This window comes from Trichosurus vulpecula, chromosome 5 (assembly GCF_011100635.1).
Source record: "Trichosurus vulpecula isolate mTriVul1 chromosome 5, mTriVul1.pri, whole genome shotgun sequence".
Classification (NCBI taxonomy): domain Eukaryota; kingdom Metazoa; phylum Chordata; class Mammalia; order Diprotodontia; family Phalangeridae; genus Trichosurus; species Trichosurus vulpecula.
The window spans coordinates 200407334-200421085 of record NC_050577.1 but is presented as its reverse complement, the minus strand read 5'-3'; the positions used below and the strand labels follow the sequence as shown (position 1 = coordinate 200421085).

Below are 13752 nucleotides of genomic sequence, written 5' to 3'. Positions count from 1 at the left end.
ACATTGCCTGCTACATATAATAAATTATTATTAATGATCCCAATACTGTACCCTATTATCATATTTGTAATATATTTATAACATAGATATATATAGCATTATGTAATGTTATAAATACATATTATAACATTTATATAAATTTGTTTATAATATTAATATTTATACCCTAGAGATAGGACAAAGACAAAGGAAAATATTTCTAGTGGTTTTAATTATAATACTGAAATGATGAAAATAAGGTATATACCCAACTATTAGAGAACAAATCAATAAATTATGGTGAGTGTATTAAAATTTTATTGCATCAAAAGAAGTGATGAATATACTCAAAATACTCAAATAGTGTTCATGATCCCATCACTGTAGTTGTTTTTCCCAACAAAGCAGATCACAAGCCATCCCATTCTATGGAATTTCTGCCTGTGTCTTACAGTTTACCATATCCAATATGCTGGGGGCAGGGAGAGGGGTGTTAAGTTCTCTTGTGATAGCAAGGACGTAAATGGAATGTGAAGATTGCCCATGAATTATTACTCTTACACACTATGACCAGCTCATTTTCTTTTTCACTTATGCATTGTTCATATCGCATCCTTTACACTTGTCCTTCATAGTCTTTTGTTCGTAATGTGTTACAGTTTGTTCATGTTCACCATACACCTCTCTCTAGGACTCTTCTAATTTTCATTCAGAAAGTATTTTTCTTCATTCAAAACATAAACCAACTTTCTTAGACTAATTCCTGTTATATTATTTTTTTAAATTTCGTTTTAGTTTTAATTTCTGGAAACAAGCATTTCCATAACAAAGTATAATTTCGAAAAAAAAATGATTGCACATGAAACAACAAATCTACTATGTACAACTTGTTATTCCTTTTAAATACACAACAAAGTTATCATGTAAATTTCTCTTTTTCCCCTAGAGATGGCCACCATTAGACACAAATAGGTACATGTATGTGTGTATGTGCGTGTGTGCACGTGTGCGTAGGTATATGTATATACAATTATTCTATACATACTTCTATTTATCAGTTCTTTGGATGAAGATAGCATCTTTCTATTAATTATTAAAATAGAGATTTAATTAATATTTTCAAAGCCTTTAAACTCTGAATCTACTTAAAATTTCAAAAGGTTTTTATATACAGTGATTTATAATTTACTAAAAAAAAGTTTTTTTGTAATTTCAATTCTCAATACAGTCATGCAGAGAGCTAATAAAATAATTAGTCTCCTTCTTATAAAGTTTACTTGCCCGACATTCTTTTTCCTACAAGTAATAGTGGGAACCTGGTAAACAAAATGAAAGATAATTCTGAAAAGTAGCTTAGAATAGGTGTGTCATGTTGTTGTAAATCTCTTAGTAATTTATTTGGCAGAAATATCTATGGCAATTCTGAGGCACATGAAAAGGGATGAGTGACATTCATCACTTTATCATCTGTACATGTTGGTACACTTATATTTGTAAGATTGTTTTTTAAGATGTACAGAGAAAGGACAGATGTTTTTAAATGTTGCTAAATACTAGACTTTATGCATTTTTACAGTAGAAAAATAAGCACAGAAGGATCTTCATTTCCTAACATCTTTCACTCAATTGTGTGATGATGATGTGATCTGATATGGAATACTATTCATAAAAGCCTGCCTATTCTCTTTGAATACTCTCATGACAACTGATCTTGGTATTTGGGGAGATTACTCTCACAAATATTTTATAGGAATGGGATAATTCAATAGGTATTAGTGTCCTCTTGGTCGCTTTAAAAAACAAAAAAGCTCCAAGATGTTTGCCAAGCCCTTGAAATCTTCCCCTCTCAGAAAACTTGAGAATGAATCTCTCAATACCCTCAAATTTGTGTCACCTAAAGTATAGACCTTCTCTGCATATATTGTTCTCTCATTCACCTGTTTGTCCCCACTTTTGATTTTTCAGTGACGTTAAGAGTCTAAATATAAGTTCCATTGTCCTTGATAGTGAAGTTTGTTATTTTAAAAATCCTTATACAATTTTCCATCATTTATCTATCAGCCTTTAATTAAATTTAATTAATTTTAATTAATAATTTTGTTTACCAATAACAATTACCTTTTATTTAGGGCTTTAAAGTTTGCAAAGCATTGCATTTTACCTCATTTGATCTTGCCAAGCTTTCTTTAAATTAATTTTTCCTTCTACTGCATCTTGCTGGAGTTTTTTTTTTTTTTTGGTGGGGAGAGTGGGGAGTTGCAATACTAATTCTAATCTTCTACTGCCTTTATCTCTACAACTTCACACATGAGTCTGTACTCTTAAGATCCTGCTTGTTACTCTTGGCTGCTGTCACTTTCCACTTAGCCAAGACGTCAAATGTCTGTATACTTTTTAGGCTCTTTTGGTCGCCTTGTGATGACAACTGATTTACATTGTTCAAACTTCTTACGAAATTGTTATAATCATTATCATTGTCCCCTCTTCCTGGTTCCATAATTCAAAGTCAATAAATTGTTTAAATAGGTCAAGTTTGATTTGTTTTAATTGCATGCCATTTTCTCTCCATGTCTACTCTTTCTTCTAGCTTTTATTAATTTTGGCCTTTGCTCTAACAAATCTGTGGTCTCATTTTACATAGATAGCTTATTCAGGAATAATTCTCACAACAAAAAAGACTCATTTACTGTTTTTTAAAATATAATAATTTTTGCGATGATATTCAGTACTCACCATGTCTACTACCTTCAGCTTTTTTTTTCCTCAAAGAAAATATTCATGATGAACACTTTGACCCAGACATCTCACTTCTGGCACATACTATAAGGAGGTTAAAGACAGATAGGTCCTATATACATCAAAATTTTCATATCAGCACTTTTTGTGATAGCTGCTCACTGATTGAGGAATGGCTAAATAAACTGTGGTTCATTAATGTAATGGAATATCACTGTGTCATAAGAAATGATGAATATGAAGAATTAAAAAAAAAAACCATTGGAAACCTGAGTTAATAAAGAATGAAGTAAAGAGAACCAGAAAACAATAGAATGTAAACTTGAGTGTAGGGACCATTTTATTTGTATTTTTATCCATTTAACACATTGCTCAATCAATGAACAGCTATTACAAAAAGTACAATCTTGTTAAATGACCGAAGCAATAAAGTAAGCAGATAAAATTTTTATACTTTATGTTTTCTTTTTTTGTGTGTGTTTTCACCTTTGTTCTTATCCATATATTTTAATACTTGAATGGCTGCTCAAAGTTAAAGTAAAATTTAATTTACAAAAGAGAAAGAGGGCATCTTTTATTGGTGATAACAGAGATTTTGTTATTCTCCCTTCAGCCCCTACAAGATAATGATTGCCAGGACGAAGACAAGTCAATTTCTTAAGGGCAAAGTTAGAGACTGCAACTGCTTTTGCCATTCCCTGAAGATTCAGCTATTTTTTTTTTTTTTTGGACAGGTAGGAATACTGGCCAGAGTCAGCTAAGAACTGCTTCTCTTCTACCCTTAAGCTTCCATACTGGGAGGAGCCAGATGTCTACATAAGAATTGATGATATTAGCTGCTTGGTCAGTTTAGCAAGCCCTTCATCCCTGGTCTTTTGCTTATTTGAAGACTTCCTATATGGAAAGCACGAATGTAGAATTTCCACAAATTTCATGACACTGTATTGAAAGAAAATAATGTAAGAAAATAAAATTTAATTATTGCCCTTTAACTATTTTGTTCTGTTGCATGGCAAATATTTAAGAGTTAATAATGATTTTGCCTACTAAAGTTGTTCCGAAGAGTTTTGTTTTTTTTTTTTTTTTAACATAGGCCAGGAACTATGGACAGGGTTAAAGTAACATTAGCACAATTCATGTTAAATTAACACTGTATGTGGATGCTATTAGGACTAAGGAGGGAAAGGCAGAAACCAGGAGAATTCTCAAATTATGCCTACCTGAGCTCTGTTCTACGCATCAGTGAGATTTTGCAAATATTTAACTCTCAATGATCTGGATTAACAGAAAAGCTAACAGAAATCAGGATTTCTATTTGGTTTTAGAATACATTACAGTCATCCCTCGACATTTGTGGGTTTCACATTCGTGGTTTTGGTAATTTACCGGTTGGCCATCGACAATTAAATCGAAATTTTGGGAGATTTGCAGCACACCGTGGAAAATCGCAGATGATAGGAGTATGTAAAGAAAACAAAAAAATTAGTAAGTCATAAATACATAAATATTGTATATTATTAACTTATTTTATCATTTACTACCATTAGTATACATACACAAATTTATTATAAACGCTAAAAGTTTCAGTGCTCTAGACACTCTATCTCTCTACCATCCAGACGCAGTCAGGTAATTTTCTCCGCAGTGTTCTTTTGTATCTTGCACTTTTCATTGGAGAAGGAAATCCCTGAAAGTATACTATGGCTTTACTTATGCAAGAGACTAATCTCTCATAGACAGTGCACCTTTTTTTTTTATCGGTGCAGTATATCGTTTTACTTGTTTTGTGTGTTACATAAATATGATCAGAATTATTAAAAAGTAAAGATTTAGGGTAAGGTCTAGAGTTATTTGTGGTTTTTCACATTCATGGTGTCCAGTGCCCTGAACCCCACAAATGTTGAAGGATGACTATATGTTCTGGGGTAGTGTTTATTTAATAGTAAACTTTACCTTAGATTTAGGCTAATATTAACATTAATTTGCATTCTTGAAGCACAAGAAGGGAAGAAGCCTAGAAGTGTGTCACATGATGGCTAACGGCAGCATAAAGTTAAAGTTTTGCCGTGGATAACACAAATGTGGATAACTTTAAGATTAATATATAATCTAATATTTGTTTAGAATATATGACTTTTAGGAAGAAAAATCTAAGTCTGCCATAAGTCATTAAATATCAGTATTACTCAAATTTTACAGTAAAGCTGAAATAGTTAACATTAATTATATACCTGGAGATGGAACGCCACCCTTAATAGAGTACTTGCCCTGTAATCAACAGACAGCAAGAAAATAATATTCCAGTTTATTTGGAGAAAATGAAGGCAGATGTCTCACACAAACCTTTAAAGGTGATGCAACAAGCGTTAGGCGAGGTCGTGGAGGGTGACGGAGACCCGCAGCCGCTCCTTACCCACTCTAGCTGTGTCTCTCTCCCGGCTCCCTGATGATGCATGGAAGCTATATTGCATTATGGGTGTCAACATAAATGACGGCTATATTTGCCGGTGCTGGCAGAGCTGTAAACGAAAAAAGGGGCTGGAGAGCCAGGGCACAGAGGCTCTGACCACATCTCGAGAGCTGCCCAGTCCGGTTCCAGTATCTGCGCGGTCCGCTGGGTCCGCGCATCTAGATCCACCGGGTCGGCGGGTCCGAAAGGTCCACGTGTTCCAAGATCCCCCAACCTCACCTCCAGGGACATTGTGTTAAATCCTTCTACCGGCTTTGTGGGATCCACTCATCTCCCAGTGCATATTTTACAAGCCCAATTTGAACGCCCACGTGCCGCGTCAGACAGGGAGTGTCCATTCGCCTTCCAAAACCGTGATAGGATCCACCCAATATCAACAACTAATCAATGGCTACTGATCCCCATCTCTAGGCTGTACCCAGGGTACAGGGAGCAGCCAGGTACCCCGAAGTAAATATGCAGAACTTCTAGCTCTCAATATGACAGAAAAGGAAAATGGCAAATGTTGGAGGCGATGTGGGAAAACTGGGACACTAAAGTAGAATTGGGAACTGAGCCAACCATTGTGGAGAGCAATTTGGAACTATGCCCAAAGGGCAATCAAACTATGCATACCCTTTGATCCAGCGAAACCACTACTGGGTCTGTATCCCTAAGGACCTATTGTTTTTAATTTATTTATTTTTAGTTTACAACATCCAGTTCCACAAGTTTTTCAGTTTTAAATTTTCTCCCCCTCCCCTGCTTCGCCTCCCTAAGACAGCAATGTAGCTGTAACTGTGTACAAAGTTCTCCTGGTTCTGCTCCCTCACTCACCATCAGTTCATATACCTCTTTCCAGGTTTTCCCGAAGTCTGCCTGCTCATCATTTCTCATAGCACAATAGTATTTCATTACATTCATAAACCACAGTTTGTTCAGCCATTGCCCAATTGATACACATTTTGTACATATACAAAAACATTTCTAGCAGCTTTCTGTGGTGGCAAAAAAGTGGAAATTGAGGGAATGTCCATCAATCGGAGAATGGCTGAACAAGTTGTGGTATTTGACTGTAATGGAACATTGTTGTGCTATAAGAATGAAGAGCAGGATGATTTCAGAAAAACTTGGACTTACATGAACTGATGCAGAGTGAAGTGAACAGAACTGGGAGAACACTGTACAAAGTAACAGAAACATTGTATGATGAATTGTGAATGGCTTAACTATTCTCAGTAATATTCTCAGCAATATCCAAGACAATCCCAAAGGATTGGTGATGGAAAAGGCTATCCACCTCCAGAGAAAGAACTGATGAATTCTGAAAATGGACAGAAGCATACTATTTTTTTCACTTTCTTTTTGGTTCAAATTTTCTTCCACAAAATGACTAACATGGAAATGTTTTACATGATTACACATATATAACCTATATCTGATAGCTTAGCATCTTTGAGGGAGGGGGCACAAAGAAAAGGGAGAGAATTTGGAACTCAGAACTTTAAAAACCAATATTAAAATTGTTTTTACATGTATTTAGGGGAAATTAAAAAAAAGAAAAGAAAAACCTTTTTGCTATTCCGTAAGAGCTAGGGAAAAAGATCAGACCCACATACACAGGGAGCAAAAGTGCCATGGAGAGGCCCATGGAAAGGCTAAAAGGAAGCACCATTCATGCTCTAGGATTAGTCTAAGAATGTCTGGCAGACACTGAACAGAATGCAAGACCTCACTAGTCTTCCAATTCACCTCAAAAGTTTTCCATTTCTTTATGAAGAAGAAAGACTAACACTTATTCCTCTGGTGACTTTCAAAACATTCATATGAATTCTTTATTTTGAATGTTTAAAAGTTTGGTTTCTTTCCTCTTTTCTTCCTCCCATCCCCACCATACATTCTATAAGAATAGGAAAAAAGACAATTTTGCAGTTCTGATTTGCATTATAAGTAGTTAAGATCAACATATACTTTTTTTTTAAATCACTGAAAGCAGAAACTGCATGTACAAAATTCTGCTTAAGTCACTGTAAACTAGTTTGCTGTTTTGCTAACCTGCCCCAAATTTTTTATTTTCTTCCTTTGAGTACACTTAAAACATCACCCAAATTGTAGTTCTTTGCACCTTTTCCAGAATCTCCAATAACTTTTAATGATTTTTTCTCATGTGTTAATGCCAACTTCATGTTTTACCCGGCAGTTTGGTATCTCCCAGTTAGGGCTACATGAAGAGACCCTGCTTTTAAAAGTGACCGATTTTGTTGGTGTATGAGCATTTGCATGATTGTTCATGCTATGAAGTCAATTTAAAATGTATCAGTTAAAATAGAGAGGACTGATCAGTCTACTAAAAGAATTAAGAACCCAGATAATTGCTTTTCTGTAGAGTGTAGACCTTTCTGAAGCTGGTAGATGTTAAGTCTGGAGTTTGCCATAGAATGATTTTTTTTAAAAAAATATGGATAAAAGACTAAAAATCTTTGAATATATTTATTAGGTTGATATAATAAAGCTCATTTTCATTAACAATTTATATCTTTAAAAGGGTGATAAGACACTGAGAAAATAAACAAAATTTACATAATATGTTCACTGATGTTTTTTGTTAAATAATACTGAAACATAAAAATTATCTATGGAAAATTCAGGTTTGGGGATGGAAAAAACTCTCACAATATTAAAATCAGTATAACAGAGATTATGGAGATAAAACGAGGTCTGGTTAATGACCACAGCAAGGCATGTTGTTAGCAGAGAAGGAAAGGTTTGTTGTGGAAATTCTAGATACTGTTAACAATAACAGTTATCAAAAGTATATAATAAAAAAAAGAATGCCAGGTTCAGATATATTATGACTACTTTAACAAGTGAACATATTAGGCAAAATAACTGATAAAAATGGCATACTCTTAGCCAAAGAAGGTTTGATATAACAGAATTACAAGTACACAGCTAAAAATTTTTGAGAAAATAACTACTAGATAACATACTGGGATAGAGCCATAGTAAGAAATCAATAATTCTTGTCCAACAGACCAGATATTCTGCTATTTGATAAAGCTAACAAGGAGGTGGCATTTCTTGATACAGTTGTCTCACTTTAGTAGAAATATCACAGAAACCTGGGTGTGGGTGTGTGAAGAAGCATAATAGGATCTATCAGAGAAGTTAATGATAGTGTGTAAACAGAGTATCAAAGTAAATACATATTAGTTGGATTTTTTTTTTAAACTACGGGTGCCTTGTCATTTCAGTATAAACTCAGGAAGCAGTATTTCTTGACTTTGGTCATGTCATTAGATTTCTATGCCAATAACAGATATTACTGCATTTTTTTTTAGCCTATGGAAACCTATTTTTTGAATATAGTATTTAAAATAAATGTAAAAAGAAAAGAAAATTATAGAAAAACGTAGAAGATACAACACACATAAACAAAATCAAGAGGACCAGAGTAGGGCATTTACAAATTGTACTTTTCAGGTCTTCAATGACATATGAAATGAAAAAACCTATAAATATTTCATCCAAAAGCTCAAAAACAAACAGCTTCTCCCCTTCTCCTATCATCTCCCCCAAGTGCTCGAATTCTGTTGTAAAAAGAAATTTTTGCCTTAAGGCAAATTTATGGCCTCTTTTTCACTACCAAATTAAAATCTTGCTACGCCGGAGCGGTAATAGCTTCTTTTCAGGTTGCTGACTGTGGAGAAGACGAGAGACCTTAGCTTTTAGGACCCAAGCCGGAGTGGACAGACTTGGGCTCTTAAGTCCTGATTTTTCTACTTAATGTGTAACTTTCGGTAAATCACCACTTAGCACAGTCCCTGGCGAAATAGTGGGCATTTCATGAACACGGGCTAACTTCACCTCCGGGAGCCAGTTTTCTCCTTTGTAAAGTGAGAGTGGCGGACCTCTAAGATCCTTTCTAGCTTTCCTTAAGGGCCTAACGCGCTATGGTCCAGTCTCCATGGGGTCGAAAAGAATCGGGCACGACTGAACCAAAGAACCAGAACAACGTGAACCTTAGGTGAGCAGAGGGGTGGGGGCTGGGGGTGGAGATAGCTAATTCAGCCGGGCAAGGAACGAGGGGGACTGAAAATACAGCCCTAGGGAGGGGGCCGGAGGGATGGCAAATTCAGCTGAGAGAAGAGGATTGCAAATTCCGCTGTGGGAGGAACCAGGGGAATTGCAAATCTAGCTGTGGGAGGGGTCCATTTTTCAGGGTGGAGAGAGACCGGAGGCAAAATCACCAATTTAGAGCCGGAAGGGGCCTTTAAAGGCCACCTAGGGCAACACCTCATTTTACACACGAGAAAATGGAAGGCCAGAGAGATAACACGTCTCACCCGCGGTCGCCCGCTAAAAAATGGCAGATTCGGGATTGGAGCCCCAGTTTTCTTTTCAGGGTCCGAGCCCTTGCGGGGTTGGGAGAGCGGGTACAACAAAGGGAGAAAGAAGCCCCTCTGTGGCAGATCGCCACCAGAGGAGAGGGAGGAGCCCGAGCCCGCCCCCTCCTGCCCCCGGCACTGACCCCGACGCTGCGGGGCCGGAGGGACAAGGACAGCGACAGCGCTTGGCGGGGCGCGGCGGGCGAAGCTCCCGGGGCCCGGGCCCTTCACACGCGGAACTCGAGGCCCGGGCCGGGGGAGGAGGGGGGGGGCGGGAATTCGGAGGCTCCCCCGCCCCTCTCGCACCCAGTCACCGCCCCGCCCCGCCCCGCCCCGCCCTGCCCCGCCCTGCCACTCACCGGATTCGCCTCCCACATGATGGAGGCCGGAGCGGGAGAGCCGCCCCCAGGGGGAGCGGGGTAGGGACGCCGGCGGCTGCTTTCCGGAGGGCCCTCGGAGGGATCGACTGGCTGTTTGGCGAGGGTAACCCACCCCCGCGATTCCGCCGAGCCCGGCGGCAACGGCAGCCACTTTCGCCTACCGGCCACACTTCCGACTTCCGGCCATCCCAGAGCCACGCCCCCCCTCCACCCACCCACCCGCCTGCCGGGGGCGGCCGCGGGGCGGGGCGGGAGAGGGAGGTGACCCGGGGAGCCTCCTCACCCCGGCCGCCCCGCCCCGCCCGGCCCGGCCGCCAGCCCGGCCTCTGCAGACACCTCGGTTCCTCGGAAGGGTAGTAACCCTTGGCCTCTGATAGCTGAGGACGGGTCCGGAGAGGTGTAGGCCGGTGATCCCCGAAGGCCGGCCCGAGGCCGCTGCCTTCAATAATGAATAATTTCGGCCGGGGGGCGGGGAGGGTGCCTCAGTAAAGGCTCTCCAGGTCTTCCCCCCTTCGGAGGAATTCCAACCCGTCCAATAAAAAACCCATCTCCAACACCACGGTCTCGGGGGATACTTCCCGGGTGGGAGAAAACCTTCCTATCTGGGCCTGCCATCCCGTGGGGATCGGGAATCTCCCTCCCCGCCCCCCCCGCCTCATGTCCCTTTTGCGGGATGCCCGGGTCAGATCCTCTCCCCACCCAAGGGATCCACTACCTCGGATGGGATTTCAAGCTCGTAGGCTTAGGTTTTAGGATCGAGGTCTGCGGTTGGAAAAAACCTCTCCGAGGCCATCAAGCCAATGCAACACCTCGTTTTTGCAGAAGAGGAAATTTGGGGGGAGTGTTTAAGCACCCCGTTACCTCTCTACCCCATCCCCGTTTCTGGGGAATTTTGCAGTCGGGGAGACCCTTGATCTATCTCTCTCTCTATCTATCTATCTATCCATCCAGACTCCTTCACGACGTCCCTGAGGAAAGTTAGGAGCAGGGAAACAAAAGCCTGGAAATTCTAGAATGACAGCCTTTCGTTTCCAAGAAATGTGTCATCCCCAGGGTCACTTACTGTCCCACGTTTGAGGGCTGCTGGATTTTCGGTGGAAGGCGCCCGAGCCGGCTCTGATCAGGAGAGCTCCTGCTACCTGCTGCCTGGAGCAGAGAAGTGTGGTGGCGCCTTTCTCTCTCCCTCTGGTTCCCTCCCTTTCCCTCTCCCCACCCCCCTCCTTCTTCCTGTCATTCCTCAGGTCCTTTTCGAATAGCTTACGCGATCCGATCCCCCCCACCCCCCAGGTTCTCCAACCAAACGGGCAAATCTATAGGCTTCTTCGATCTCTCTATGCTGTTTCCAGGGTTTTCATTGGCCCGCCTCTGCCCACCGACCTTCTTCACGTCTTTAATCTCAACAAGTCACCATCCCCACTCATCGCCATGACTATCCCTTTGGGGATGCTGACATTTTATTTTCCCAGTTATGTGGGGAAAGGAGGGGGAAAGGGAGATGTCATAGTGTGTATTGCGGTTATTTGTGTTTTTTTCCTCTTATGCTGCAATGTCCAAGAAAGCAGGGTTCATGTCTCCTCTGATTTTTAGGTGATGCCTAGCACCTAGCAAGTGCACTCTATACAAAGCAAGCATTTAATATCTGTTGAATTAAATTGAGAGGTGATTTCCCCCCACTCCATACCTATCTGACACGTAATTCAGTACTAACGGAAAATTTATCTTCTCTTCTGCTTAATTGACATTTAACTGTTTTTATAACGGATTTTTTTCATCATACCCATGTAAAGGGATATTTGTGGGCTTCATGTTGCCACAATACTGGAGGCCAAGAGAGAGGCTTATTTTAGGGGAAAAATCTTTGAATTACATGTTCCAGGTGTTTTTGTGTTAGAATGGCAAAATCACCCAACACAGAGCCTGATTGCATTAAGGCTCAGTTTAAGCATACCGAATTCAAAAAAAAAAATCTGTCTCACAAAGAAGGCTCACATTATTTTATCTTCAGATTAGTGTTAAGAAGATGAGTTTTTGTGTCATGGAGCAGTTTGAGACTGTTGGAAGCACTGCAGAATTTGCCAGATGTAATGCAGCCCACTCCAACTGAATTTTGTGTTGAACTCATTGTCTTACTATATTGCCTACCCAAGATATATGTGCTAATAACCTACTTCAATGGACTGGTCATCTAAGTGCATGTCACAGCTTGGAAAATAGGCATTCTTCATCCTTTTGGTTTTCCAAATAAATGAAGAAAGCCTATCTCTTTTAAACAGTTGTAAATCTCATTGAGAAAATTCTAGAATTCTGGGACTTGATTCTATCTGCATGTCACCTACAAATAGGACATATTCTGGAGAGACTTCACCATGTACAGAGAATATCTATTCCATTTGAACTCTGCACAGGTCATAAGCACTTTTAGGAAATATTTCCCTATTTTATGCCTCACTTGATGCTGATATCAGAGGAACGTTGAATAAAATTTTCTCTGTAGTTGCATCAAGAAAGCTCATATGATAAGCTTATCTGCATAACATTTACGTTGTTGAAATAACACCTTTAAGAGTGTGTATTGGATTATTAAATTAGATGCTTTTTTTAAAAAAAATGAATGCAATCACATGACCCGCAGAATGACAGAGTAGTTCTGTTTACCTAACATAGCAACCTGAAAACTCAGGGGAAAAAAATGTACCAGATAAAGAATAATTTCAATTGAAGCCACAAGATCAGAAGGCATAACCCTGCATAAGGTAAAATAAACATTAGACAAACAATGAAAATGTCAAATAATTTTAGCGAATCTTAACACTTAAGAATTTCCCTTTATCATCCCCACTTTCAACTTGGTCTGCTCTGAGTAAAATCAAAGAAGCTAGAAAGGTAGGTAAGCTGTGGATTATGAGGAAAAAGATTTACATTAAATATCTCTCTCTGATAAGAGTCTGATATACAAGATGTAAATGGAATTAACAGATATGAAAGACCCAAAGCAACTTTCCAATGGATACATTCAAAGGATATGAATAGTAAAGAAAATAGAAAAATATGAAAAACCATATGAAAGGTTGCTTCAAATCATTAACAATAAGAGAAATTCAAATTAAAGCAAATTGAAGTTTTACTTCATATGTAGCAAATTTGGGAAGATGACAAAAGATGAGAAGGATCAGTGTTGGAAGGGCTGCAGAAACAGATGAATTAATACTGTTGGTGGAGAAGAATTGAGCCATTTCTATCCACTGCCAACCAACTGCCACCTATGGGGCAGTTGGGCACACTAGGGGAGAGACAGGAGGCAGCATGTGCTGGGCACACCACCACCACCTTCTCTTGGACTTCATTGGGAATGGTCTGGGACTCTGAACCCAAGCAATAACAATGCTCCCACACTACCTGACTCATTCCCAGTCTGACCCCCAAAACCATCACCGAGGGGAGCAATCATTATAGAGAAGGATAACACCTTCCTTCCCACAACCAACACCAACTACTGACTAACTGCTACAGACTGGAAAGTGGTCTCAACAGCCGTAGAAATAGCAGCATTGAGCCCACCTGCCCTAGCCCAGCCCCTGAATCTATTATTGGGATGGCAATTCCTGTAGAGTACTGGCCAGTCATTCCCACCAACTGCTTACCAACTGACACTTATGAGGCACACAGATCAGTTTAACTAAAACATCAGGACACCCTGGGGAAGAGATGGGAGGCAACATATTTCAGGCAAGTTGGAGTGCCACCACTACCTTAGCTTGTTGTTGCTCAATCATTCAGCCATGTCCGACTTTCCATGACCCCATGGACCATAGCACACCAG

General features: G+C 39.8%; 1 protein-coding gene and 1 pseudogene across 2 annotated transcripts in view; one reads left to right on the top strand and one right to left on the bottom strand.

Annotated features, from left to right (window-relative positions):
- Positions 1-11136, bottom strand: part of PARP11 (poly(ADP-ribose) polymerase family member 11) — a 32810-nt gene extending 21674 nt beyond the window's left edge. The window contains exon 1 of one of the 2 annotated variants that reach the window (XM_036762072.1): positions 10996-11136. Coding sequence is in view for 1 of the 2 variants with exons in the window: in XM_036762071.1 (XP_036617966.1) it covers positions 9912-9929 (18 nt within the window). In the remaining variant the exon portion in view is untranslated. Of the gene's footprint in view, positions 1-9911; positions 10101-10995 lie in introns of those variants that run through there. The other variant, XM_036762071.1, reaches the window with a different exon arrangement.
- Positions 5431-6903, top strand: LOC118850078 (annotated as a pseudogene).
- Positions 11137-13752: the final 2616 nt, after the last annotated feature.